Source organism: Dreissena polymorpha, chromosome 2, assembly GCF_020536995.1.
Source record: "Dreissena polymorpha isolate Duluth1 chromosome 2, UMN_Dpol_1.0, whole genome shotgun sequence".
Lineage (NCBI taxonomy): Eukaryota > Metazoa > Mollusca > Bivalvia > Myida > Dreissenidae > Dreissena > Dreissena polymorpha.
In genome coordinates, this window is record NC_068356.1 from 102166629 (window position 1) to 102192158 (window position 25530).

Consider the following 25530-nt stretch of genomic DNA (forward strand, 5'->3'; position numbering starts at 1 on the left):
ACATAGAATTTTTGTTGAAAATAACTTTGTAATTTTGAAAAAACTTTCATTACTCAAACTGATCAAAAAGTAACACAGGACACTACAGCACCAAAAACAACAACAACAGGAAAAACAAAATAAACTAAACATGCATCCATCAACAAATCTTATCCCTTTGCATGCTGGGAAATTTGTTGTCTACTAAAATTTCGTCTGCTGAATTTATAAAATAAGCATTTTCTTCAAAAAAAAATCAAAGAATACTATCAGAATAGCAAACAGTTCGGATCCTGATGAGACGCCATGTTCTGTGGCGTCTCACTTGGATCCAAACTGTTTGCAAAGGCCTTTTAAATTCGGTTCCAGCACTGAAAGGGCTATACATTGGCAACATTTCTCATTGTCTTATTGACTTGCCGGAGAAAAGGAACTTTAAGTCTAGGCCCTGACTACCACTCAAAATATCAGCTATAACATCAGATGTTCTCACATAGCCGAAAAGAAATACTATGGTACGAACATCAATAATTCAAACATTTTGTCTATGATAATCTGTAAACTATAAAGCCGGTCTACACGTTTTACTTAAACTGTAAAATTATTTTAAATCTACCTTCCAATTATGCAGATTGCGTCAAACAACAAGTAATAACAACAAGACGAATTTTCAATCTGCAACAAACAAGTTCTCATGCTGGTCTGATAGATATTGTGCCACAGTGCATTAGAGATAACTCAAATACCATCTTTCCAGGTCAGAGGAATGCGTTCCCTGAATACCAACATGTGGAAAACCCATCAGCAGCATTTATTATGTTATCTACTCTGCAACAATTTGTCTATCCAACATTCTTGTGTGCGGTCATGCAAAATATTTGCACAGCCAAAGCGTCTGTTATTACGTCACTGAACGGACAAAAATCTATCTTTCTGGTATTTAGAGCATTTTTTTCCCTCCATTGACGCCAGTTTCCACAAATAAATGACTTGCACATCCAATTTGCGTCAGTTAAGATATTAATCTTTATAATATTTCTTCATTTAACTGTGCTTTAGTGCCAAAAATGCAAAAAATACAAGTTAACACCTGAACCAATGTTTCATCCAGATATTAAAACACACCCTGGATATGTCATAGAGAATTATGCATTTCAAACTTATATCACTGTGCAAGTTTGTTTTGCAAATGTGTTACCAAACTGCAAAATTGTGAAGAAACACTGTAACAGCATACTTAGTACTGTAGTCATAAGTGGTGCAAAAGTGCAACAAGTTCTCAACCCTTTACCACATAAATACGTATTTTGACGCATTTGAAGTCCCTTAGAAAGTTAATTTTAATAAAAGACCTTTCTTTCTAGATTAAGTTTTAAAGGATTTATTTCCAACCCTTAGATACTGATGAGCAGCAAACGGCATAAAACCTGAACAGACTGCGAGTTACTCGCAGGCTGTTCTGGTTTAATGCTGTTTGCACATAGCCGTTTTCACTTTGCTACTGAGTGGGAAAGGGTTAAACAAAATTACAACATCTGTATAATTGCTTTCCGAAAAAAAATGATGTTAAAATTTTTAACCAGTGCAGTGCAAAACTCCCCAAATTTCAAGTGTATGATACAGAACTGGGAACTTTTGAGTGCTGTGAAGGGTTATCGAGCATTTAAAATGCCATTTGTCTGTAATTATGCAAATTCAGTCCACACGTTGTCAATTAACAAACAAGTGCTTCTATATCATAATTTCTGATCAGGTTTAAAACTAGTTAACCCTTGTCAAAACAAAAACCTTTTATTATATGTTTTAAATTCTTTAAATGCAGTCTGATATCATTTTGACATTGATAAATACATTTCCAAATAAAAATAAGTTATTGGAAAACAATATTACTGGAAAACAGTTTTCAACAATCTATGCTGAAGAGCTGAGCATTTATTTAAAATTTAAACTTTTTAATTCATCTGACATATGAAAAATTCACATAAAAAACAACCCTCTTTTGCATGTGTTCATGAAATATTGCATTGGAAAAGACGAAAATATATATTGCAAAATCACTATAGGTAAAACAACACTCAAAATAGTCAACACTGACTAAATATAATTCATAACAACAAGCAAATTGTTCAAATTCAAAAGGCACTTACAAAAAAGGTAAATATACAAAAATAGGCTATTTACATGAAAGACGTCGGGATTCAAATCTGGCAAATATCATTTCACACATAAGTTTTTGCTGATAAAACAACGAAGGACAGATCATCTCAATGTTTCGTTCTGAAAATCTAAATAACATGAACGGTTCTTATACTTTGAAGTATAACATTTAACACAGCTGTTTTTCCTTGAGATTTTAAAAATTATCCATGATCAAACACAAACAGTACTTCAGTTCATGAATTTCTTCAGTCAATGATATAAAACAAAAACGTTCATGATTCAGTAATCGAAATCTTTCTCACAATGTACTGGCAAATTTAATGTCCGAAGACTCATAATATCACAGGGTAAAACTGGTAATCCGAGAGGTCACTGTCCATATCCCCATGAGGAAACACATGCCTGGCAAACATAATACACTGCATGTCACAACTGTAACTGCTCCGGTTATGACTAATGTTCTTGAACATTTTGTTGTGCACTTCTTCACCATTACAGATATTTCCCATCTCAGGTCAAACTATAGTGTTGACTCCAATTCACATTTGGAAATCCTCCTTTACTGTTCTTGGAACATTCTACGCATTTTCTCACATTTGGAACAAACCCGATTTATCCAATGTCCGGCCAAATAACCGTGCAATATGTTGTAGCGTTTGCTATTGTTTGGAAGAACTCTGGACATCTCTGGCAATGCTGGTTGCTAGGCAACATTTTTTCTTGTTGCTATGCAACACTGAAGAACACACTGGGCTGCTAGGCAACCAGTCAAGATTATGTTCACACCTGCCACACTGAGTCTGGGTTCTCTTCACTGTCCGAGTTACTCTTAGACTACAAACAGAAACAATCATAATAAACCATCTACAAATACAATAACAAACAACTTTTCAATTTTTTATTTCTCTCAATATAATTATGCTGAAAAAGAAGCATAATTAGGAAATATAAATTTTGCTGAAACTTGCCTTTTTGATCAATACATTTTTTTTTCCTGATAATTGACCCTATTCTCAACCTGCACACAACTTTTTTGCAATTATACAAGCAAGCATACTATTCAGCAATATTTAGTTAACATTTTTGCCATGAAAAAAGTATCATATCAGAAGAAATAACTATGAACATGTTGAGCCAACCAAAAAAGTATTTACCCCGCTCTTCAGGTCTTCGATTTTCTTGAGTAAATCCTCCTGCGAAATTTTGCTGTACGCCTCCAAAGCGCTGGTACTTCCCGTCTTCTTGTGGCAGACCTCAAGAAAGTTGGATGGGTCATGGCTGCCCTGTCGACTCAGCGACCCCGTTGCCACGAGAGACGGCCGGGGAGAGTGGTGGGGCGTGCAGTAGATGGTGTGAACGCTTGAACTGCGCGTCATCGGTGATCGCTGGTAGACACGCAAGATTGCTTCCTTTTCGCTTAGCTGAGATTGGAGTGACTTGACACTGCAGATAGATTGGAGATTCTTGTATATATAAACATATGTTGGTTCTTTCTTTAAACAACTTATTTGGAATAAGATCATACTTTTAAGTTGTAAATAGATATGAATTTTCTTACATAACTACTGGTATATGGACAAAAGAACAAATTCCACTTGACGCTGATGCAAGTATTATGAGACAGAATAAACACACCAGTTGTACATGTAAGTATGAATAAGGATAACATTAAAGCAATTATCATGTTCACTGAAATGGTACTATTTATGGTTAATTGCAGAAAACAAACACACACACATACACACAGAGAATTGTTTGTTTATAAATAAATGATTATTACAATATTTTAAAAGGGAATAAAAAAGCTTCAATGTGCATATATAAGTGGTAAAGGGATGAAGGAAAACAAGTCTTGTAATTAAAATAAATAAGAAAATATATTGTCCAACCTAGCCTCCAGTTCGGCCACCTTCCTGTTTGCCTTGTAGACCTCTTCCATCTGTCTCAGCTTGTCTGCCTTCGCCTCGTTGATCAAGGTCTCCGTGGAGAGGCTCGAACACGTGGACGAACACATGCTAGAGGAACACATGCTCCCTGACTGGTCGTACGCTGGAAGTCGACTGAAGGAGTCGGTCTCTAATGACTCTTGTAGCTTCAACTTGCGAATACTCTCTTCCAGCTGTTGTTCCTTCCACTGCGGGAATAAAATAACATGAATTTGTTTAAGAAAGAAAATAATAAAAAATCATCTTAAGACTCGACTTACGACGTAGAGTAGTGTGAAACATGTTGTTAAATGTGTCTGCTTCACCTATCAATATAACATCCAATAGTTTAGAACCCAAATTCTGTAATCAAACCCATATAGACCGTTTTAACCCATTTACAAGAGTAATAATAATTAATATGAAAATGTATCAGCCATAACCATGTAAAGGAAAATTAGTCAGTACAGAAATATATACACACCGCAATAAAACATGAAGTTGGTAAATATAAGTATACCGATATATGACCCAATGACACAGAGCTACACATACCTGTATCAATTCCTTCCCCAATGACACAGAGCTACACATACCTGTATCAATTCCTTCCCCAATGACACAGAGCTACACATACCTGTATCAATTCCTTCTCTATATGACCCAATGACACAGAGCTACACATACCTGTATCAATTCCTTCTCTATATGACCCAATGACACAGAGCTACACATACCTGTATCAATTCCTTCATGACACAGAGCTACACATACCTGTATCAATTCCTTCTCTATATGACCCAATGACACAGAGCTACACATACCTGTATCAATGACACAGAGCTACACATACCTGTATCAATGACACAGAGCTACACATACCTGTATCAATTCCTTCTCCAGCAATGACACAGAGCTACACATACCTGTATCAATTCCTTCCAATGACACAGAGCTACACATACCTGTATCAATTCCTTCCAATGACACAGAGCTACACATACCTGTATCAATTCCTTCTCCAGCTGTAGAATCTTGGCCTCTTTTTCCTCCAAGAGTTTCTTGATGTCCACATTCATCTCCGCCTTGCCATCCTTTCCCTTCCCACAAGCCCCCGCATTGGACGACACCTGAGACTTCGCGGAGACGTGATGTCGTCGACAGTACTCTAGCTCCTTCTCGAGTTTGAGTCGTATGTTGGTCTCGGTTTGTTCTTTCTTCTCGTATGCAGCCTTTATTGAGGCAAGCTCTTGCTTGATTTCCTCATCGTACTCTGCCAGGAGCTGCTGGCGACGCTCCTGAACAATTGAAAATGTTCAATTTTATTGAATGACATCAAAAATAAAAAGCAAGAAATGATGAGAATTTCTGAAAAATTGGTAATTTAATTGTCTTAAATCCTGAAACTAGAGCATAAGTCTTATTATAGCTGTAATAGATCTGTTATGTAACAGATTCTTTAAATGGAAGTCTTTTAAAAAATCCACTCAAACCCGAAAGTGTTATCCCTGATTAACCTGTGCAGACTACAAAAACTAATCTGGGATGAAACTTGTTGTCCCCGACAAACCAGTGCAAACTGCACAGGCTTATCTGCCACAACACTTTACGCACATGCATAAAGCCCCATTTTCTCGCACCAGATTCACACACTATCCCCTCACCTCCTCATCCAGCCGCATCTGTGAGGCCTGCACGTTCCTGAGGATGTCAATCTGGGCCCTCTGCTCCTGTATGGTCATCTTCATGGCCTCTATCTCCATCTCTTGCCTCTCCTTGATACCCAGCACCTCCTTGTCTGCAACCATCAACAGATTGAACATAAATTATAATTCCTACAGTTCATAATTAAGTTAGCAATCTAAAAATCCTACGTAACTGTCACAAAAATAGTATAGTAATAGTAATTCTATAATATTTGAGCTCTCTGAGAAAACAGAGCTAAATTCATGTGCGTTTAAGTGTCTTCCCAGATTAGTCTGTGAGATTGCTCAGGCTAATTGGGGACGGCACTTTAAGCCTAGACTGGGTTTTCATTACGAAGAGACTTCATTTAAATGAAAAATTCCAAAAAATCAAAAAGTTGTCCATGATTAGAGTTTACCCACAGAGCTTATTTAATTTCTTGAATTTATAATTAAGTTTACAAATTTAAAATATATAAAACAACTGTTTATTATTTTTTATTATTCTTCCTCTCATTACTTTTATTAAATTATAACATGTAATCGTCAACATTTTTATCAAATTGTTATCATTTTGTTTACTGTCATCTTGAACTGTCATTTCATTATTTGTTCTACTAACATCCCTATGTCATGGTAACTACCAACAAAATCAAAATTAACAACTCAATAAAAACAAAACAAACAAATCGATCATCTTCCACACATGGTCACTCACGTTTTGCAAGCAGGTGGACCATGCTGCTATCGCTGGGCTCCACGGATGCCAAGATGGCGGCGTCTGGCACCGGTAGCCCAGCCTTCTGTAGCTGCTGGATCAGACTGTTGTTCACAGCTTTCTGCTTCTTAAGCTCTTCTTCCAAGTGTTTCTTCATCGCCGACTCCTTCTGGATGATTTTTTTTGAAGACTTTTGAAGGGATTCATAGCCTTCGTGGACGTTTTGTAGCTCCATCTCAAACTGTGCAAGGGTAAACAAAACATAAAGGGTGATAATGTGGGGTTCAATAATAAAAAGAAGTTTTTCATAGGTGGTGAAATCAGCCATACCACGCGCAATTATGTCTAATGCAATTTGAGGGCATCATAGCTAACGGGTTCAGCTACAGTGTCAACTAATGAGACCACTATGTCTTGCGTTACTTTAAAGTGGAAAGGGTAGCTTTTGCCCAGACTGCCCAGACGTCTGGAGCTATGCAGGCCGAATATGGCATAAGACCCATTTTTACATAAAACGGCCATATTTGAATACCTTTATATTGGAAAAAAAGCTGATTTCATCTTGAAGCAGTAATCAGGTAAATCTAACACAAAAATAATGTTTACTTGTCAATAATTCAAAGACAGTTGATTTCACCGCTCCTAGTTTTAAAGTTACAATTGTTTATACCACATCAACACAAATTTGGAGTTGATATATGGGAATTTAACCACTAGGGTGTCAGTACCACGCATAAAATCTTCAATAAAGACACTTTTATGAAACATTTTTCAAACAACAATCAGAAAATGAAATGAGAAAATGAAAAGCAACAAGTATTTTAGTATTCAGGATACCTTCTGTAGCAACATGACTTTGCGTTCAAAGACGGAAAGTTTCTGTCTAAGGGCATGGTTCTCCTCCGAAAGGACGTTGACCATGCTTGTTGCCTTGAAGGCTATTTGGTCTATATCAGCATATCTTGAGCCATCTCCCACACTGGAAATACAATAATTTCTATCTTATAGTTAACTCTTTGCATGCTGGGAAATTTGTCATCTGCTAAAATGTCGTCTGCTGAAATTCTGAAATTAGCATTTTCTTCAATTTTTTTCAAAGAATACCATCAGAATAGCAAACAGTTTGGATCCTGATGGATTTTCATCTGGATCCAAACTGTTTGCAAAGGCCTTCAAAATTCGGTTCCAGCACTGAAAGAGTCAACAGTTTTCATATTGGAGAGTACTCCGCTGTCATATGTTTTTAGTTGTGCTTTTGCTAGTACTACATATAGACATTCACCCACAAATACAACATGGACAGTCATTCATATATATGCACATACATGCAGAAAAAAGTGAACCTTTAGATACATTTTAAGTTAACAAATTCATAAACTAATTCTGAATGAGCCTTTTGAAAACAATCATGTTTATTCTATGTGGTGTTCTATTGATTATTTATTTCACGTTGTTAAAAAATATATTCTTTATTTCATGATAATGAACTTAAATACTTAAAAAAAAAATTTTTATTTATTTTTTGCAAATCTGTGTGATATATTATTATATCTTATCAAGCATATATCTTATTAAACAAAGTCCCTGTTCAAAATCCAAGAACCAATGCTGAATTACTTCCCTTAAATCAACACTTAGTTACTTCCCTTTGAATACTACTCTACACCCAAAGGTGTGACTCATCCACAAGCAATGCCATACACTAAAGTACTTAACATTTTTGGCACGCCACCAGCCCATTCAGCCGCTGACGACTTAAACCAGTTTACGTATTTATAAACAACAGAGGAATGCTGCATTGAAGATAATTGGCGGACAGACATTTTGAATAAACAGACATTATGAATAAGACAATAAAAGTTGGCTCCGTTTTCTGGTTCAGGAAAGGGACAGTTTTTACAGGATTTTGCTTTGTTTACTGCTCAAGATTAGGTGCAGTATATACTAGCATGTGACTGCAGTGTTTTTGATGATATGTTTCAGTTTTTCCCCCAAAAGTAATTGAATAAAAAATTAGATAAAATTCACACAAATGTAAATAGGTTAAAATGAAAAAACACAACAAGCTAATACATAAAAAATAATTCTTTTTTTCCTTTAAGTTGTTTTTATATACTTTTTAGTTTCAAAGGTATCAAACATATGAAATATCAAACATTCACGCTTGAAAAACTGGTTCCCACTGGTCTTTTAAAAATGTTAAACACATAAAAATCTGAACAATCGCAAAATAACCTAGTGAAAAACAAGCTTATTGAAATATTTGAAGTGTCAAATATTCAAGTTCATCTAGTGCGACATACCATCACGATTTTGTACAAAAATGCTGAAATAATTTCAAGTGCTCCTTGGGTTATTATGAAATACTTAAATCAAACCCACACAATTTGTTTATGGCTTTAAATGAAAATAATATGTACCTGCTCTTATTTTAAATTGAACACACAAAAATGTGTACCTGATTGACCCATGTTTTACCACAATATAACTACAGATCATAATTGGCATTACAGGAGGTATACGACCAACATTAATCAGACAAATTACCTAAGGAATGCCGTTTTCTAACACAAGGCCTGTAAGCGGAAACAAAAACGTTCCATCAACACAGTTAATCATGAATTATATATATTAGCGTTGATAAAGTTCAAGTTGTGATTGGCAGAATATCACGATTTTACTAATTTGAATACTGTTAAGTATATGTATTTCATTAACGATTCCTTTCCGTGTTGATGTTCTCATCATAAATTCTCATGCTGAAATAATTTCTTCTGAATTTCAATTGCCATTACAATCCTGCTAAAGTACAATAACTCATCAAGTACATTCTTTTGACAGAGTGCATTCTTAAGTAATAAATCATCCCCACCACTAATGAGCATATCAGTAACATTGCTTGAGGTCTGTAAAGATATGAGCCGGGGCTTCGGAGAAAATCCTGCTTATTGCATGGGAACAATAAAAATATGTGCGTAAAGTCTCACAACAGATTAGCCTGTGCAAATTTCAAAAGAGGAAAATATTTATCATTAATCAATTAAAAATTTCTATGGGAGTAACAATTTACATTATATATTTCTTTAATCAAACATAAATCATCAAAACATATTTCTCTTTCACCACTTTGGGAATTAATTAATTCTTTTATTTTGACTAAAATTTGGAAATCTGTGTTGTTTTGTTTTGCTAACAAATACTTTCAAATTAAGAATAAGGGTATCAAACATTATTATATGCTAACTTAAATAATTGTCTTTTTTTAACACCTTCAATTAGGAATTTCAGGCAGTTATTTGTAGTTTTTTTAGATTGGCAGAACTTTAATCCCAATTTAGAAAACTTGGCCCCACATTTGACCAAAAGTTGGTTTCAACTTATCTGGGAAGACCCAGTACCTACCAATGCTCTAGAGAATGCTGGGATCCTCTGTCTGAGCCTGAACCCCCAGGGGTATGTATGACCCCTGGGTATTGAGCCCGCTGGTCCAGCAGGTGGCTCAACTCCGGCTGTGACCTTGACCCTGGGATTTCCGTCTTGCCCAGAATCTCGTATGACCTCCTGGCTGCCTCGTGACCTTGAAAGCCCGGGTAGGTAGGGGGTGGGGGCAGGGGCGAGCTGTTCAAATGATTCAGGTTCATGTGTGGCTGCCCAGAATGCATGGATGTGTGTGACATGAATGAGGGTAACTGTTGTTGCTGGAGTTGTTGATTGAGATGGTGCTTCTGAAAATTTAAATGTGCCTGAGGTCTGCTCATCTGAGGAGAGCCGTAGTCCATTGCACTGTGAGTCCACTGTTGAGGGTAATTTGCGTACAAAGTTGAACTGCTGTACGATGTTACGCCACTAGGTGAGGTCAAATTTGAGCTTAGAGAAGTGTCACACGAAAATCCTGAACTTTGTCGGGAAATATTTGTACTCGAGTCACTTTCTCCGCCTAACTGATGCTTTGAACTTTCACTGCCCGAAAATCCACTTTCGCTTGAATGATAGAGATTCTGGGTCTGGGAATGGGTAACATGACACAAACCATGAGCTGGAGAATTGACGCTGGTAGCTATATACGGTCCGTGAACACTAGAATAAACACCATTTCCTGGTGTCACATATATATGCGGTGTATTTGACGATTGCATCAGTTTTTGGTCGATCTCTGAGGCGGGCATACCTAGGCGAGCCATGATACTGTAGTCGCTGAAGCCGCTGGCATCGTAAACCAGATGCGGGGACGAAACCTGAGTTTCCTCCCCTTGCGGTTCCTGTCGCTGTCCGCTTGCTAGATTCTCATTGGACGATACTGAAACATCAGTGCTTGCCTCACTACCAGAGAAACTCTGATGTAAACCTGAAAGAAGAATGAGATCATTGTGAATAGTTATAACATTGATGACCTTATAAGGCTTATGCAACAGGTCGAGAAATAATATTGTCTTGAAACCACTGACCAATATTGTCTAACCATTTTTTTTCATATAATTTAAGTCATTTTGAACAAAAGAAATTGATACTTTTTTTTGTCAAGTTCACAGTTTTAAAGAAACTAAACTTTGTTTTATCCTACAAAAAGGGTACATCCCTTAATATTATGAATATGTAAAAATGATTATATAGTATAACATTAAATCACTTTTATTTGAAAAATTACACCATCTGACATCAATCCTTGCCATTTCATGTCTTTTTAATGTCCATTATTCGGTAAGCATTTATATGTGCAGTTAATAAGAATAACAAATATTTAGTTTAAAAACAAGTTCTGTAAACATATTATAACACAAGATCTTTACTCACTTTCATCATTTTACAAACAAGTTATTGTTTAACAAAGTGCTGATTGTTTAAAATTTGTTGTCTGCCCTGATATTTATCGGCTTCTCACCAGTTTGGCTGCTGCTCTGTTTTGGAAGACCAGGATAAGGAGGTGGCTCTCGAAACTGTGACATGTTGGTGTAGATTTCTCTGTATAGGTCTTCAGGGCTAGTCAAACTGTAATCTGAAAATACATTTTTTTTACATAATTGAATATGGCTTGATAAATATAATATAAATATATATCATTATGCAGTTGAGGGGTGTACTAATAATATTGCACCCCAGGTGAACGATGGCCAAAATCAACATTACTCTTTGAGGGGGGAATATTTACTGCACTGTCAAAGATGCCTATGATTTATTTGGTTATACTGAACACACATGCTGTACTTTCAGAACAAATAAATTGAACATGCAAAAAGTATATGAAAATCCACTGCTTATCATCATGCTTTTTTTAAATACATTTTTATAAGCCTCTACAGTAGGTTAACCTATTACATGTATAAGCTGGAAAGGCAGTCCATATTGCCACTATTTTTTGCCCCATGTAAAGGTCATCTTTAAAATTTTAGCCCTACCAGGATATATTATGTTCTAATAATTCATGGTATATGAAAATTATACGCACATGGGTAAATGGAAATATAACATTGAAAAGTCACATGTGATATAATAAAATGCTACGGTATGAGAGAAACCTTTGGACTAGGTTTCAAAAGATGCCTTATTACTTTCAAAAGAAAATATTTAGTTTTAATATTGAACACATTATGCAACTGACTCATGTATGTATTGTTTAGAATGTTTATTTTGTTCTGTTGGTACAAAAACAATTTTGAGACACAAATTTTCTGTGTGATTTAAGTATGTCATTATCAATCGCAAAATTGTGTTACATGCACAATAAAGTTTCAAACAAAACAAAGAAACCAATTTTTCAAACAAACAAAGAGCTAAGTGTTATAAAACACAAGCAACTTTTTCATCTCCATTGACAAATATACCATATTGTTTGACATGAAATTTTAAAACAATTACAAATACCATTAAACAACTCTTTTTTTATGTTGTTTTACGATATAACAAAGTTTTTGTATCACAAAGAATTCAACAAAAACAATATAATATTCCCTACCACTAAGAATCATTTCCAAGTTATTTATTCCAATTTCAGTCGTATAAACATCCAACACCATTCTTCACCAAAACCAAATGACACTATCAACAATCTGTACTAACTCCAAACACTAAACGCTCGTTACTAATTTTAAAATTATCTCTCGGATTATCACAGTTTTAATCTTGAAATACACTGATAATCCACTGTGCTATTTTGTTAATCTCCTTTAAAGGCATTCTGGTGCAGGATACACAAGATTTATCCACAAATCTGTAACAATGTCGCCAACACTTCAATCCAAACTCTGAATAGAACAAAAACAGTGCCTCTATTTCATGCTCTTATGAAGGGGTGACAACAAAAAATCACTTAGTACCATTGACGTCACGTAAATATTTGAGATTCACAACTACTGAATTACATATCGTCCATTAAAAACCGCCTGTTCTGTACCAGTGCCAATACATATTTGATTTCAGATCGCTATTTTCATTGTGCCGAGTGACCGGACTTGTAAACCGCGCTAGGCATGTTTTGAAATACAGCATACTTGTAACGTTAAACCTTGCATGGTCTGATAACTCTGGAATGCGTTGGTAGCATGCCATCTCAGTAGGGTGCAATGTTTAAGTAAACAGGACTTAATACTTGAAAATCATTTAAATACTTAGTGCAATAGCAGCCTATCTATGTATAGATATAACGGTGATAGGCCCATTTCGAGCAATATATGCGGCTATCTGGGTTTAATTGTTGACATTGCTCATACGGTTTATCAATCTTTTGTGACAAATATCAAAAGTTAAGACAAACATTTCCATGTCTGCCATGCATTGAAATGTCACACATTCTGGAGCACACAATTCCTTAACTGTGCTAACAAGTCACATGAAGAAAACAAACTGCTTTGGTTAATTTATATAATTATACCTAGATATCTTATTTTTTTAAGCCAATAAGGAAAATGAAATACTGGTTGGTAATAAACAAACATCACTTAAATAATCAGAATACTGACAGAATCATATACTGGTAAAAGCATTTGGTGAACCATAAACACACTATAACAGTGATGCTGTTTGATAAATGTACATGTTTAATTAAGTAATTTCTTGTAAGCATGTAACAGATAGTATTTTCTGTGCTGCTATACACTTAAGATCTTTGACATCATACAAATAAATCTGTCTGCAGACATTGGCGAAAAAAATTTTGGTACAAAGTACAAAGACAGCTAGCTCCCTTGGCAGGGTCTAATTTTCTTATCTCTACAAACGAAGCCTGGAATGTATGAGTGGGGATTTAGCGTCTCAATTTACGATCATTTTACACCACTTCATAGCGTGGACCTGCTATAAAATATGCATATTCTATTGCAAATATGTTGTTAGGTTTAGGTGATTAACTCTCTTGTATGCACATAAATAAGGAAAGAATGTTGTACAGCCGTTCATATAAAAAAATTATGTTCACCTACTTATAATGCATTGAAAGGAATAGGATTTGGAATGTTCACTCTCAGACATAAATTCTGCTTTCAACAGTGGGTAAAAACATGTTCAATGAATGACTTGACATACTCCGACAAGCAGAGAATTAAAAAGTGTCGTCCAAAAAACACCAACTCAACCAGATATATTTTTTTTCTTTTTTTATTTATATGAAAAAAAAAGATTTTGCTGGTGTAAAACTTTTACTTTGCTTTTTTGTATTTTGGATGTTTATTGAATGCCACATATACAAAAGTGAAGGCTATGCATTCTTATCAGAAAGGGTTTATCATGGCATTTTTCGCTCACTTTTATTGGTACTCAAGACTTGTTACACCATAATAAAGTTTATAGGAATGAAAGCAGTTACAAAATTGCAAAATTCAAAAACGTTAAGTTGATAACTCCTTCTATAAGTACCAGTAATGATGATTTATGGCTACAATAACTACCTGAAATTCTTAAATTCGTTCAGCATGACTAAGCAAGCAATTGCACTATGCTCTTAAGCACTCTGGAATGCAAGATTCTCCAGCATATGTAAGCCAGACACATCAATCTCCCATTAGAAGAAGTATCCAGAAATTGAAAGAGTGCTTATTACATAGTTATTCCCAATATGAATCATTGCAAGTGTGCTTATTATTACCTAGATATTCACATTATGAAACAGGAATCGGTTAAGCCCAACATAATTGTTGCAGTAAAATTCTGATATTTTTTTTAAAGATGCTATTATAAATTCCTTGCTGTAGCATTGACATAACCTCCACTTGTTAAAACAAACAGAACAGTATTGCTCTCCGAAGAATGTCAGTGGGAATAAAAATAACAGTGTAGGTCATTATTTGTAAGCTGCAAATATGTTCCAAAAAGTGAACAATGAAAGAAAATGCTATTAAATTGTGAATCTATCACGAACAATTCCAAAAATGAAAGTATAAAAGCAATTACCACTCAATGAAACATTCATGTCAACATTGACAAGAGAATGAATTTCAGCCACAAAATGGTCTTCACTAAAACTATCGACCTCATAAGCAGACACAGCACCCCTCTCCCACCCCCTCCCAAATATATAAGACCCTCAAAAGCACCTCACAAAAGGTGTGAAATTCCCAACCTTAGGAATTTGAGCCTGCAGTCATAAAGCATAGGACCATGTGTGACTCTTATTTACAAGGTGATTACACTAAGGTGATAATTTGGCACATTTTCTGTTTGCACAGGTTATGGATTGTTTGATCACTAGATATCACCAGATGATAACATTCCTGAAAGATGTTCCATTCATGATAACAAAGAGAGAAACATTCTTTGGCAGCAATTGTTTTGAGATAGCAATGATATTTGGACAACTGGCCTTTGCCATTATTACCAGTAAAAGAGATCAGAATGTGTTTCATAAGGTCCTAGTTCAGAATTTTACAAATACGTTGTGCAAACAGCATTCACTTGTTAGTGATAAACAGTGTAGCGTACTCCACTTAGGGTAAATTGAGTTTCAAGAGATATTCGTAGTAGTATTTAAATCTCATAATCATTTTAAGGAAGAATTCAAGATTGACACATTTTTAAGTGTGTCAGTAAATGCCATAAATAGATGGATTTTAAACACTGTAGATCATTACTATATAAAAAAAAAGGAATTTAGAAGAAAAAAAACACAAGCAAATTCATGGAATAGATATTCTCCGCCTTAACTAAACAGTTTGTGACAGAAAGACGGATGGACGGAAGGACAATGTCAAAACTATATCCTTCTGCCTAAATGGCAGGGGATAAAAATGTCTCTAGCAGGGCTCCAACAAGTGTCCTTTGGATTCAAAGGCTAAATTGTCACAACCACCAAGCCATCCAGACTCAGTGAAAAACCAAATAGCATTGTATACTGGATTTAAGTGATGCACATGTTGTTAAAATAAATAAATGAGACAACAGAATCACTAGTAATGCTTTATAAAATTGTCTATTTAAAATGATGATAATTTATAAATGCTGTATCATATGATTCTATTTCATAAGTGGTATTTCACTACCTGATTTCTAAGAACTATTTAATTATGTGTATCTGTTCCAAAAAGATGAAAAATAGTATTTTCATATCGATTTGACAACATTACAGGAAGCAATCATTCACTCAAATCTTCAGACTATCTTTAATCCACTGTAAACTTACACTTGTGGCAACAAAAAGTATTAAAAAAAATATTCCAAATTATGGTAACTTACATGGTATGATACCAACGGACACATACATGTTTCCTGTCATTTTCGGACCTGTCAGAACATCACAGAAAAAAATCAATAATAATTGGGACCCTGAGATAAAGCACCAGTATAAATATTCCCCAGACAAAAAACCAATCCAATTCATCAAATATTTATATAAAGAAGTAACAGGCTAATCAAGTGTGTTAATCCCATCATACTATCAGTTATTCACACTTATTTTCATCAGCAATTACAACACACTGAGATAATTTCACACATAATGGGATTAATTGCAGAACAAAAAACAACTTTTATTTGCTGCATCACTTATATTCTGATTGCCAGGAATGTGGGTCTGTACAGAAAACATCACACAGGTCAGTGGCAAAAGATCTTGAGACCTTGATTATGGGCATATGTTTGTTACATTGTAAATACAATTATCCGCTGGAATGCATAAGGAATTTTCTTTGTCATTAATGTTTATCTTTAGAGATTTGGATCTTCTAAAGATTAAACAGATTACAGCTACCCATTCTTCTCCTTTGTTATGAATATAAATGTATTGAATTGTGGTTGTTGTTGCACATAAATAGTTGAAAAACAGAAGACATGTTTTATTTCCATGTTCATAACTTCAGTCCTCTTTTTTGTTGGGATATAATAAATGTTTTTAAATCTCTGCTTGAAGCCTGATATGGAATTCTAAAAAAACAACTTTAAATACACATTTTTTAAAACGTAACTTTAAGTGAAGAGTATTGTTTCATTATATGTTTATTTTGTTATTAAAGATTAATATTTTACCACACATATAATGACATTATAAACATTTGTACTTTCTTCTGACACACCTTATGGTGATTTTTAATCATGTTGTATAATATACCTAATACACAATAGCACCATAAAAAAGCATTAACAAAGTATGAAAAAATATATTAAAATTACAAAGCCCCATACCAACTGTTATAGTGCTGATTATGGTTATCAATTCACATTAAAATAGGCTAACAAGCAATTTAACATTTACTTCAGGCCGTAAAGGCAAAATTATTGGCATACCAATGTCTGCTCTTTACTGCCAGGGGTGTATTGAAATGATGAAATTCAACAAGATAAATGGTACTAAATTGCTCAATTTATTATCAATAAGAACATAAAAAACTAGCGGTACACATTTATCAAAATCGACCATGCGGAACAATAGTGGTGACATTATTCAGAATGAAAGCAAACAGTAATTAAATAATGGCAATGCCCCAGGCAAAAAGTGGCCACATTCCATTTCATAAATACAGGCTGTACCTGGCTAATGGTAATTTTCCTCTTTGAAACATTGGTTATGAATGGGTTAATTTACACTGAATTACAAATTTGTCTTCTGCTTAAGTAACAAAACTTTATGCGAATAAATGTACACACAAATACAAGCAAAATTTATCATATGCTTTCAATTTCCTTTAGCGTTACCATCTGCATTTTGTAAATAACGCAAAATGATTATAAAATAATGAGACTTTCCAATTTGCCTTAAGTAATTTTTAGCAAATGAAACATAAAGCATTTTTTAAGACATTAAATGTTGTTTCTTTCTTTTTCTTTCTTTTATTTAAAAGATATCATTATATCAATTTAATATAAAAAAATCCAGTAACTTTTTAACTTAATCATTCACTAGATTTTCTTTTTCTTTTAATGCTAATAATCATGCTTTTTATTTATCCTACAGCACACTGCATCTCTCAGTATCAAATAATAATCCACAATTCAACTCAAAGAAATTATTTAACTTTACATTCAGCTTTAGTACAGTATTCAAAATTAAACATTCATTGAATAAAACCTGGTCAAAATTTATGTCTCTTAATTGTATGAAACAGCATATTTGGTAATGCAATCAAATTGAGTTTGCTGATGTCACTCATTTGACAGGGAAAAAAATCAGTTTTCATGAACAGTGTTTTATTTAAAATAATAAATAAGTTTTCATTTGATATATAAGTTTGTACATTTAATATCTGTAAAAAAAATATAAGGTGTGGGTTAGACCACAAAATCTTAGGCAATTCTTGAAAATGACAACATAAATAAATTGTGTAAAAACATAATTACGATAGGAATATAAATTATATTAATTGCCTTAAATCTAGATATATTTTTAACATTAACTGTTTGAAACCACCATCTTTCTACAAAACAATTTCAATTAAATGTAGTTTTTATATATTTGCTTACACATTTTTTTATAAACATTCTCATTTTTAATGCAAATCCGTACCTGAGTTGCTATTTTTGAATAGATTTATTCCCAGCATGCTGGTATTGGCATATGTGGGGGACTTGTTTCCGTCGTCAACCGTCATGTCTACGACTGCAAGTCACATCAGATGTGGAAAACTCTCACATAAAGTCCTGCACTTGTGAAAAACTGTGGAGTAGTTCCAGATATCTTGCAGTTTATCAAAGCCAACTCTTCACAAGAACAAAAGGCTTTAAATAATAAATTTTCCTTTTTTCTTCCTATATATTCAACAATGCAATTTCTTCTGCTAGAAATCTGTGAATTATATAACAACTGTAAGAAAAAACTTTCTTTATAAAATCCAAATCTTCTCACAGCAATTTATTCCGAAACAAAAGCATCCCCACAATAATTATCTTTCAAACACAAAATAACACCAGCCCCTCCGACAAGCGAAAACCTGACTGAATAGAGAAGTCGAAAAACCCTCTAAAATAGCAGTGAACATCTATGCTATATCTATAATGTATTGCATTTTTCAATACCCAGCACACTGTAGCATTCCTATCGTCTATTTGGTACAAACTTATTGAAAGTCTGCCAAATATGTGGTGAAGTTTGTATACCCTAAAGCCAAAAATATGTTTGTAATAAAAGTCATTTCAACTGTAGGGGCAATGAACAATAATCTACATGCCGTTTTGCCTGGCAGGCCAGATTGGGACATTTTTCACATACTTGTGTGACAGGTGAATGTAATTTGCTGTGAAGGACAAGGTATTAGGTGAGATAGTGTTGATGATAATGGTATTGATGATGTATTGGCCGTTTATCTGCCCTTAAACTGTTCCTATGTTGAACAATAGTGAAGTTAATTAACGCCTAATATTGACATATTGTGTATCCAATAAATTCCTGAAATAAAATTGCAACAAAAAAGACAACCGATACTTGGAGCTTGCACATAAAAGAACATGAAGCAAGATTGTAACAAGCCAATTCGTTGAATTGATATCCCCCCCCCCCCCCCCCGCCAATATGCTTCTGGACACAAAATGTTATATTTGACACTCAAAAAAGCATTTTTTCAAGATACAAAGGGCCATAACTCCGTTATTAACAGATTATCCTCTTATCCATATATATACTCATACCAAGTTTCAATGAAATCCGCCACAGCACTTCCAAGATATGGCTCCGAACGTACGGACGGAAAGATGGAAGGACGAACAACGCCAAAACAATATCCCTCCCCCTATGGCGGGGGATAATAAAGTACAATTTTTAGTAAGAATATGTTTTTTTTTACCCTCCTTAATAACTTTGATCCAGGAGAGAATGCCAATGGCATACATGCCATAATTTTTCAGACCAATTCCGGGACATTGAGTTAAATTGACCGGGACTTTTGCCGATTTTCCGGGACATGTATAAAATGTAGCGATATTTATAGACATATGCATTTTTGGTACGTTTGTTTTGTTTCGCATCGTTAATTGCAAAAGTTTGAAAGTCTATCCGAAAAACACTTGATCTATTAACGTCAAATTAAACATTACTACTAACGTTACTAGATACAAGCCTCGTGTTTTCAGTGTAATCGTTCTAAACATAGATGGTGACGTCACTGCGTTATTGATTAAGACCGGTGTGTAACGCGTAGTTGTTGATACGCCTTTATTCATTTATAACATTTATATAATAAAAAATACAACAATACAGTACCATTAGATCGTCAACTCAAATCAATTTACAATACATACAACCAATCACAATAACATTTTTATGCTTACTTTTTTACTCAACTTCTTTGTCGGTTAAACGTGCGAACATAAACTGCTTTTAATTTTTTACTCAGCGATGTTGGACTTCAGATGTGTGAAAAACTATCCTTTGCCCTTACGCAGTGGGAAATAATGACGTTGTCGATTAAAGTCAATTAACAACCACATTAAACAATGCCACCTTTTCGGTTTGACAGCGAACGTGAGACAATCGATTTGATAACAGGACCCCTGTTAATTGATCGATTTTGACACGTAGCGTAGTCTGCCTATTCGGGTAGGCATTGTCATGGAGACGCTGCAGATATACACAGATCGAGGTGCAGTTAAGCCTAAGATAAGGTACATGTATATATTGGATTTTGTAAATTCCGGGACATTAGACAGATTTCCGGGACAGCGGGACACGTTCTTCATTTCCGGGACTGTCCAGGACAATCCGGGACGTATGGCATGTATGGCCAATGGAATAAACAACAATTATATAAAAGATATGAACCGTGAGCATTTAGGAACTATTTGATTGACAATAGCATACATAATTATGGTGAATTAATTGTATTTTACGATTGACAAACTGTTCATAATGTATTACTTTTTGCAACACTATGACAGCAAAATATATATACATATATATGGCATATATTGGTGTTTATTTTGCCAAGGTATGGAATCATGCCATGCTATTAATGGTTTACATTGTTAATGGGTATCGTGTAGGATTATACTCAAATTATTTATGTCATATTTAGAACATTGCGTGCATTGATTAACATTCCGCAAATATTTGTCTTTCAGAATTAAAGTTAAAACCTGTTTTAAGGTCCATAATAGCATTAATTTATTCAAATGGTGACATAAAGAGGGTGAAGGTATTTGATCACTAAGGATTTCGTTTTAATATATTTTAAGTTTTGTTTTAACAAAGGGTTGCCTTTACAATTTTGTGTTGAAACTTTAATGTAAACCAATCTTTTAACTAAAATGGTACCATTATTGTTTGTTCCAATTTATCAAAAATGATTTCCACTGATCTTGTAAACAAGACTGAAACAAGGGCTATTTGTAAAACATGCATGCCCCCCATATGGGCTCTCCGTTGTAGTGAGAGCCATTGTGTGAATATGTTTTTTGTCACTGTGACCTTGACCTTTGACCTGGTGACCTGAAAATCAATAGGGGTCATCTGCCAGTCATGATCAATGTACCTATGAAGTTTCATGCTCCTAGCCATAAGCATTCTTGAGTTATCATCCGGACACCATTTTACTATTTCGGGTCACCGTGACCTTTGACCTTGTGACCTCAAAATCAATAGGGGTCATCTGCCAGTCATGATCAATCTACCTATCAAGTTTCATGATCTTTGGCATATGCATTCTTGAGTTATCATCCGAAAACCATTTTACTATTTCGGGTCACCGTGACCTTGACCTTTGACCTAGTGACCTCAAAATCAATAGGGGTCATCTGCGAGTCATGATCAATCTACCAATGAAGTTTCATGATCCTAGGCGTATGCATTCTTGAGTTATCATCCGGAAACCATTTTACTATTTCGAGTCACCGTGACCTTGACCTTTGACCTAGTGACCTCAAAATCAATAGGGGTCATCTGAGAGTCATGATCAATCTACCCATGAAGTTTCATGATCCTAGGCGTATGTGTTCTTGAGTTATCATTCAAAAACCATTTTACTATTTCGGGTCACCATGACCTTGACCTTTGACCTAGTGACCTCAAAATCAATAGGGGTCATCCGCAAGTCATGATCAATGTACCTATGAAGTTTCATGATCCTAGGCCCAAGCGTTCTTGAGTTATCGTCTGACACCCACCTGGTGGACGGACAGACCGACAGACCGACCGACAGACCGACCGACAGACCGACATGAGCAAAGCAATATACCCCCTCTTCTTCGAAGGGGGGCATAATAAAGAAGTCATGGACAAACTGTCCCTCTTTAGAAAGCTGTAAGCATTTTGATTCATTAAATTGACACAAACTCTAGAAAGACACATAAAGTGCTGTTGTTGTATTTAAATTGAACTTATCATTATCATAAGCAATACATAAATTATGAAATTATAACAGATGGCTCCATTTTATATGTGAATATACAAAAAAAAAATTATCCTTCATACCTATAAAATTAAGACAAATTTTTGTATTGCCAGTGTTTTTTTTTAACCATTTTGGGAATGGGGCCGGGTCCCTTTGGATTGGGAAAATTTGCGGTGTCTTGACTAAAATTGGCAAAATTAGTGTTGTTGTTGTTTAGCTAAAAAATGTGTCAAAATTGAGAATAAAAGTGTTTTCAGTATTACTGTATTATATTTACTAAGGTTGAACTTATATGGATGGGAGTTGAACAAAATATTGAGATATAAAAAAAAAAAAAAAAAAAAAAAAAAAAATTGTGGAAACATTCCATTAGCTCCCATTTGGGAAAAGTATACACTTTTTTCCATTGGGAATGGGGCCGATTACCGGACCTGATTTTGAATGAAAAAACACACTGGTTGCTTTTCCGTTTATGATCATGAAAGATACAAATCATAAATAACACTACTCTGAGTTATAGAAATATAACATTGGGTTAAATATGCCACATAAATCTTTTTAAGTCACATAAACAGAAGCCAAAACTCACCAATGATACACTGATCGGAATGTTAGTGTCTATTGAGACTGCCAAATTGAAAATTGAGAATTAAATAGCCCACATACCAAGGAATCGCTGAAGCTTGAAAGGTAAATGATTTACAGTTTAATAACCTTACTTTTGCCTGCATTAGCTTGTCCACAAACCGCATGTCTCGCCAAACACGAGCCAGAAACTGCAGGATCTGATCTTGAAATGTTAGTCAGATAAAACATTATTGCGTTTAAGCTTCTTGTTACACCAAGAATAGATGCACTGGTGTGTAAATAATTTATGCTTTCCGCTCTTAAAGCACCTGCAGATCATGTTTGAATACCAAAAATTGTTTACAAAAAATCTTGCTGAATGAAGTCCATATCAAGTTACTTTTAAATTATTCTAAATAACAGAGATCCATTTTTTTTTTAACTGACTGCGTTTTTTTATCAGTTTTCTAATTCTCACAATGTCATAAACGTGCAGGACTACAGATTCATTGGTAGACATAAAAGTCCAGACTAACAATGGAAGAATCCGGAACAGAAATTGGACAGAATTAATTAGTGAATATCGGAAGTACATACCATTTTTCACGCAATATCATAAATATTCAGGATAACATTTTGAAATTGTGGTTAACATATCAGTACTGATAAGGTATACCAGTAGATAATTTACATGAAATTTAAATACCATTATTGCAATATACTTTTCAAACTTTTAACCATTAGCATGACTACTAACTTTCATACATGTACATGTTAAAATCTCATAAGATCTACAAATATATAATACACCTTCCAAACATAAACTCTACCACCTAAGAAAAATTAATAAACACAAACGTTTTGCAATTTTCTTGGAAGTATAAAATTTATTTAGTCGCATAAGACTTTTTAAGGATTTGATGAAATAGACATTCAATCATGCCGAGGGTATTCCCGCATGCGTAACGTAAATCACCTGTTGAGACATGTACATGTGTAAGCATCTTGTACTGTTCATATTCAATTACAATGACCAACGGAAAATTGAAAGAAAATTAAGATTCCAAGCAACATGATGGAGTCGGGATTATAATTCGATCTGGTTAATTTGCCCAATATCGTTCCCAAAACTATATAACATAACCACGAATAGATTTATTAGCAAACATGCGCTTGCACAATCACCAGAGTGGCTAGTTGCAGTTACAAACAAGAAACTGTCGGAGACGGGTGATGCTCCCCAAAGTTTTTTTTGTCACAATATTGCACTATATATTCAGATAAAAGGAAACGTCTTGAGAGCACAGTAGTTGGGGGGGGGACAAGATTTTTTTTAATAGAAAATGTCAAAGGGCCATAACTCTGTGAAAAAATAATTGGACCAGAACCCACTGATAATATGCACATCTCCTCTTGGTAGTGAAGCTCCCATAAAGTTTATTGAATTCCGGTCAATAGTTGCTGAGAAATAGCCCGGACAAAAATTTTGCACAGACGGACAGACAGACAGACAGACGCACACACGGACAGACAAAGCGGCGACAATATGCTCCCCCTAAAATAAATTTTTGGGGAGCATAAAAAGTACACTGATAGGGAAACTTCAAGCGCCCGGCAGACTCAGATTCAAAAATTTTAGCGCCCCAGCGATAGACTGTTTAATGGACTGTTGAATGCTCTGGCCAAGATATCATTCGGACAAATCTTCGGACCAAGTTTTATGAAGATCTGATGATAAATGTTGCCTCTAGAATTTTAAAGGGACCTTTTCACAGATTTTGACATGTATTTATATTTTTTATTAAATGCTTTAAGTTGATAAATGTTAACATTAGGAATAATTAGCTTCAGTAAACAAGAGCTGTCTCCATCGGAAGACATATGCCCCGAAAAAAAACGCTTTTTCGAAACCTAAATGCAGATTTTGAAACCTAAACGCGGACCCTAAGTTCAAGGTCAAGGTCAAAGGGGTCAAAATTTGTGTGCGTAATGAAAGGCCTTGTCCATATACACATGCATACCAAATATGAAATTTACATCTGAAGCGACATACATGTAAGTTATGAGCATTTTTCGAGCGGAAACACAATTTTTTTATGATTCAAGAGCCATAACTCAAAAGTGCCTGATTATCAAACTTAACCTAGATTGTATTGCCTTACACATTTTTATGAAGATTGGTAAAGATCCGATGACAATTGCTTCAGTTATTGAGCGGAAACGAGAACAAACTCAATTTTTCAATGATTCAAGGGCCGTAACTGAGGAGTGTCTTGGTCAATTTGGCCGATTATAGATATTAGATTGTATTGCCTTGCTAATTTTAATGAAGTTTGGTGAAGATCCGATGACAATTTTTTGAGTAATTGAGCGGAAACGAGAAAAAACTCAATTTTTCAATGATTCAAGGACCGTTACTCAGGAGTGTCATGGTCAATGTGGCTGATTATCGAACTTGACCTATATCTTATGACCTTACACATTTTCATGAAGTTTGGTGAAGATCCTATGACATTTGCTCGAGCGGGTGCAGACCGCTCATCTATTTTCTTTTTAAAGGTGAAGGGACTCTCATTTTCAATCACAAAGGAGGGAGGGGCGGAGTGAAGAGGGGTGTATAGTGTGGGGGTGTGGAATTTATTACATTATCTTCCAAAAATGCGAAAAAAACGCAAAAAACAAATAAAAATATTCGGGGGTGGGGGTGGGGGGGGGGGGGGTGGGGGTGTGGGGGGGGGGGGGGGGGGGGTAAAGTGTGAGGG

The 25530-nt window shown here is 34.9% G+C and overlaps 1 protein-coding gene across 4 annotated transcripts in view; it reads right to left on the reverse strand.

Moving 5' to 3' along the window:
• Nucleotides 1-855: 855 nt before the first annotated feature.
• LOC127868309 (uncharacterized) overlaps nucleotides 856-25530 on the reverse strand; it is a 44723-nt gene continuing 20048 nt past the window's right edge. For 2 of the 4 annotated variants that reach the window (XM_052409950.1, XM_052409949.1), the window contains exons 2-10: nucleotides 11347-11460; nucleotides 9870-10812; nucleotides 7305-7446; nucleotides 6468-6708; nucleotides 5729-5862; nucleotides 5069-5362; nucleotides 4029-4273; nucleotides 3294-3582; nucleotides 856-2973 (exon numbers count right to left, since the gene is read on the reverse strand). In XM_052409950.1, the coding sequence (XP_052265910.1) occupies nucleotides 2920-2973; nucleotides 3294-3582; nucleotides 4029-4273; nucleotides 5069-5362; nucleotides 5729-5862; nucleotides 6468-6708; nucleotides 7305-7446; nucleotides 9870-10812; nucleotides 11347-11410 (2406 nt within the window). In that variant the 5' untranslated portion in view covers nucleotides 11411-11460 and the 3' untranslated portion in view covers nucleotides 856-2919. Of the gene's footprint in view, nucleotides 2974-3293; nucleotides 3583-4028; nucleotides 4274-5068; nucleotides 5363-5728; nucleotides 5863-6467; nucleotides 6709-7304; nucleotides 7447-9869; nucleotides 10813-11346; nucleotides 11461-12417; nucleotides 12914-18387; nucleotides 18814-25530 lie in introns of those variants that run through there. The other 2 variants (XM_052409947.1, XM_052409948.1) reach the window with 2 other exon arrangements.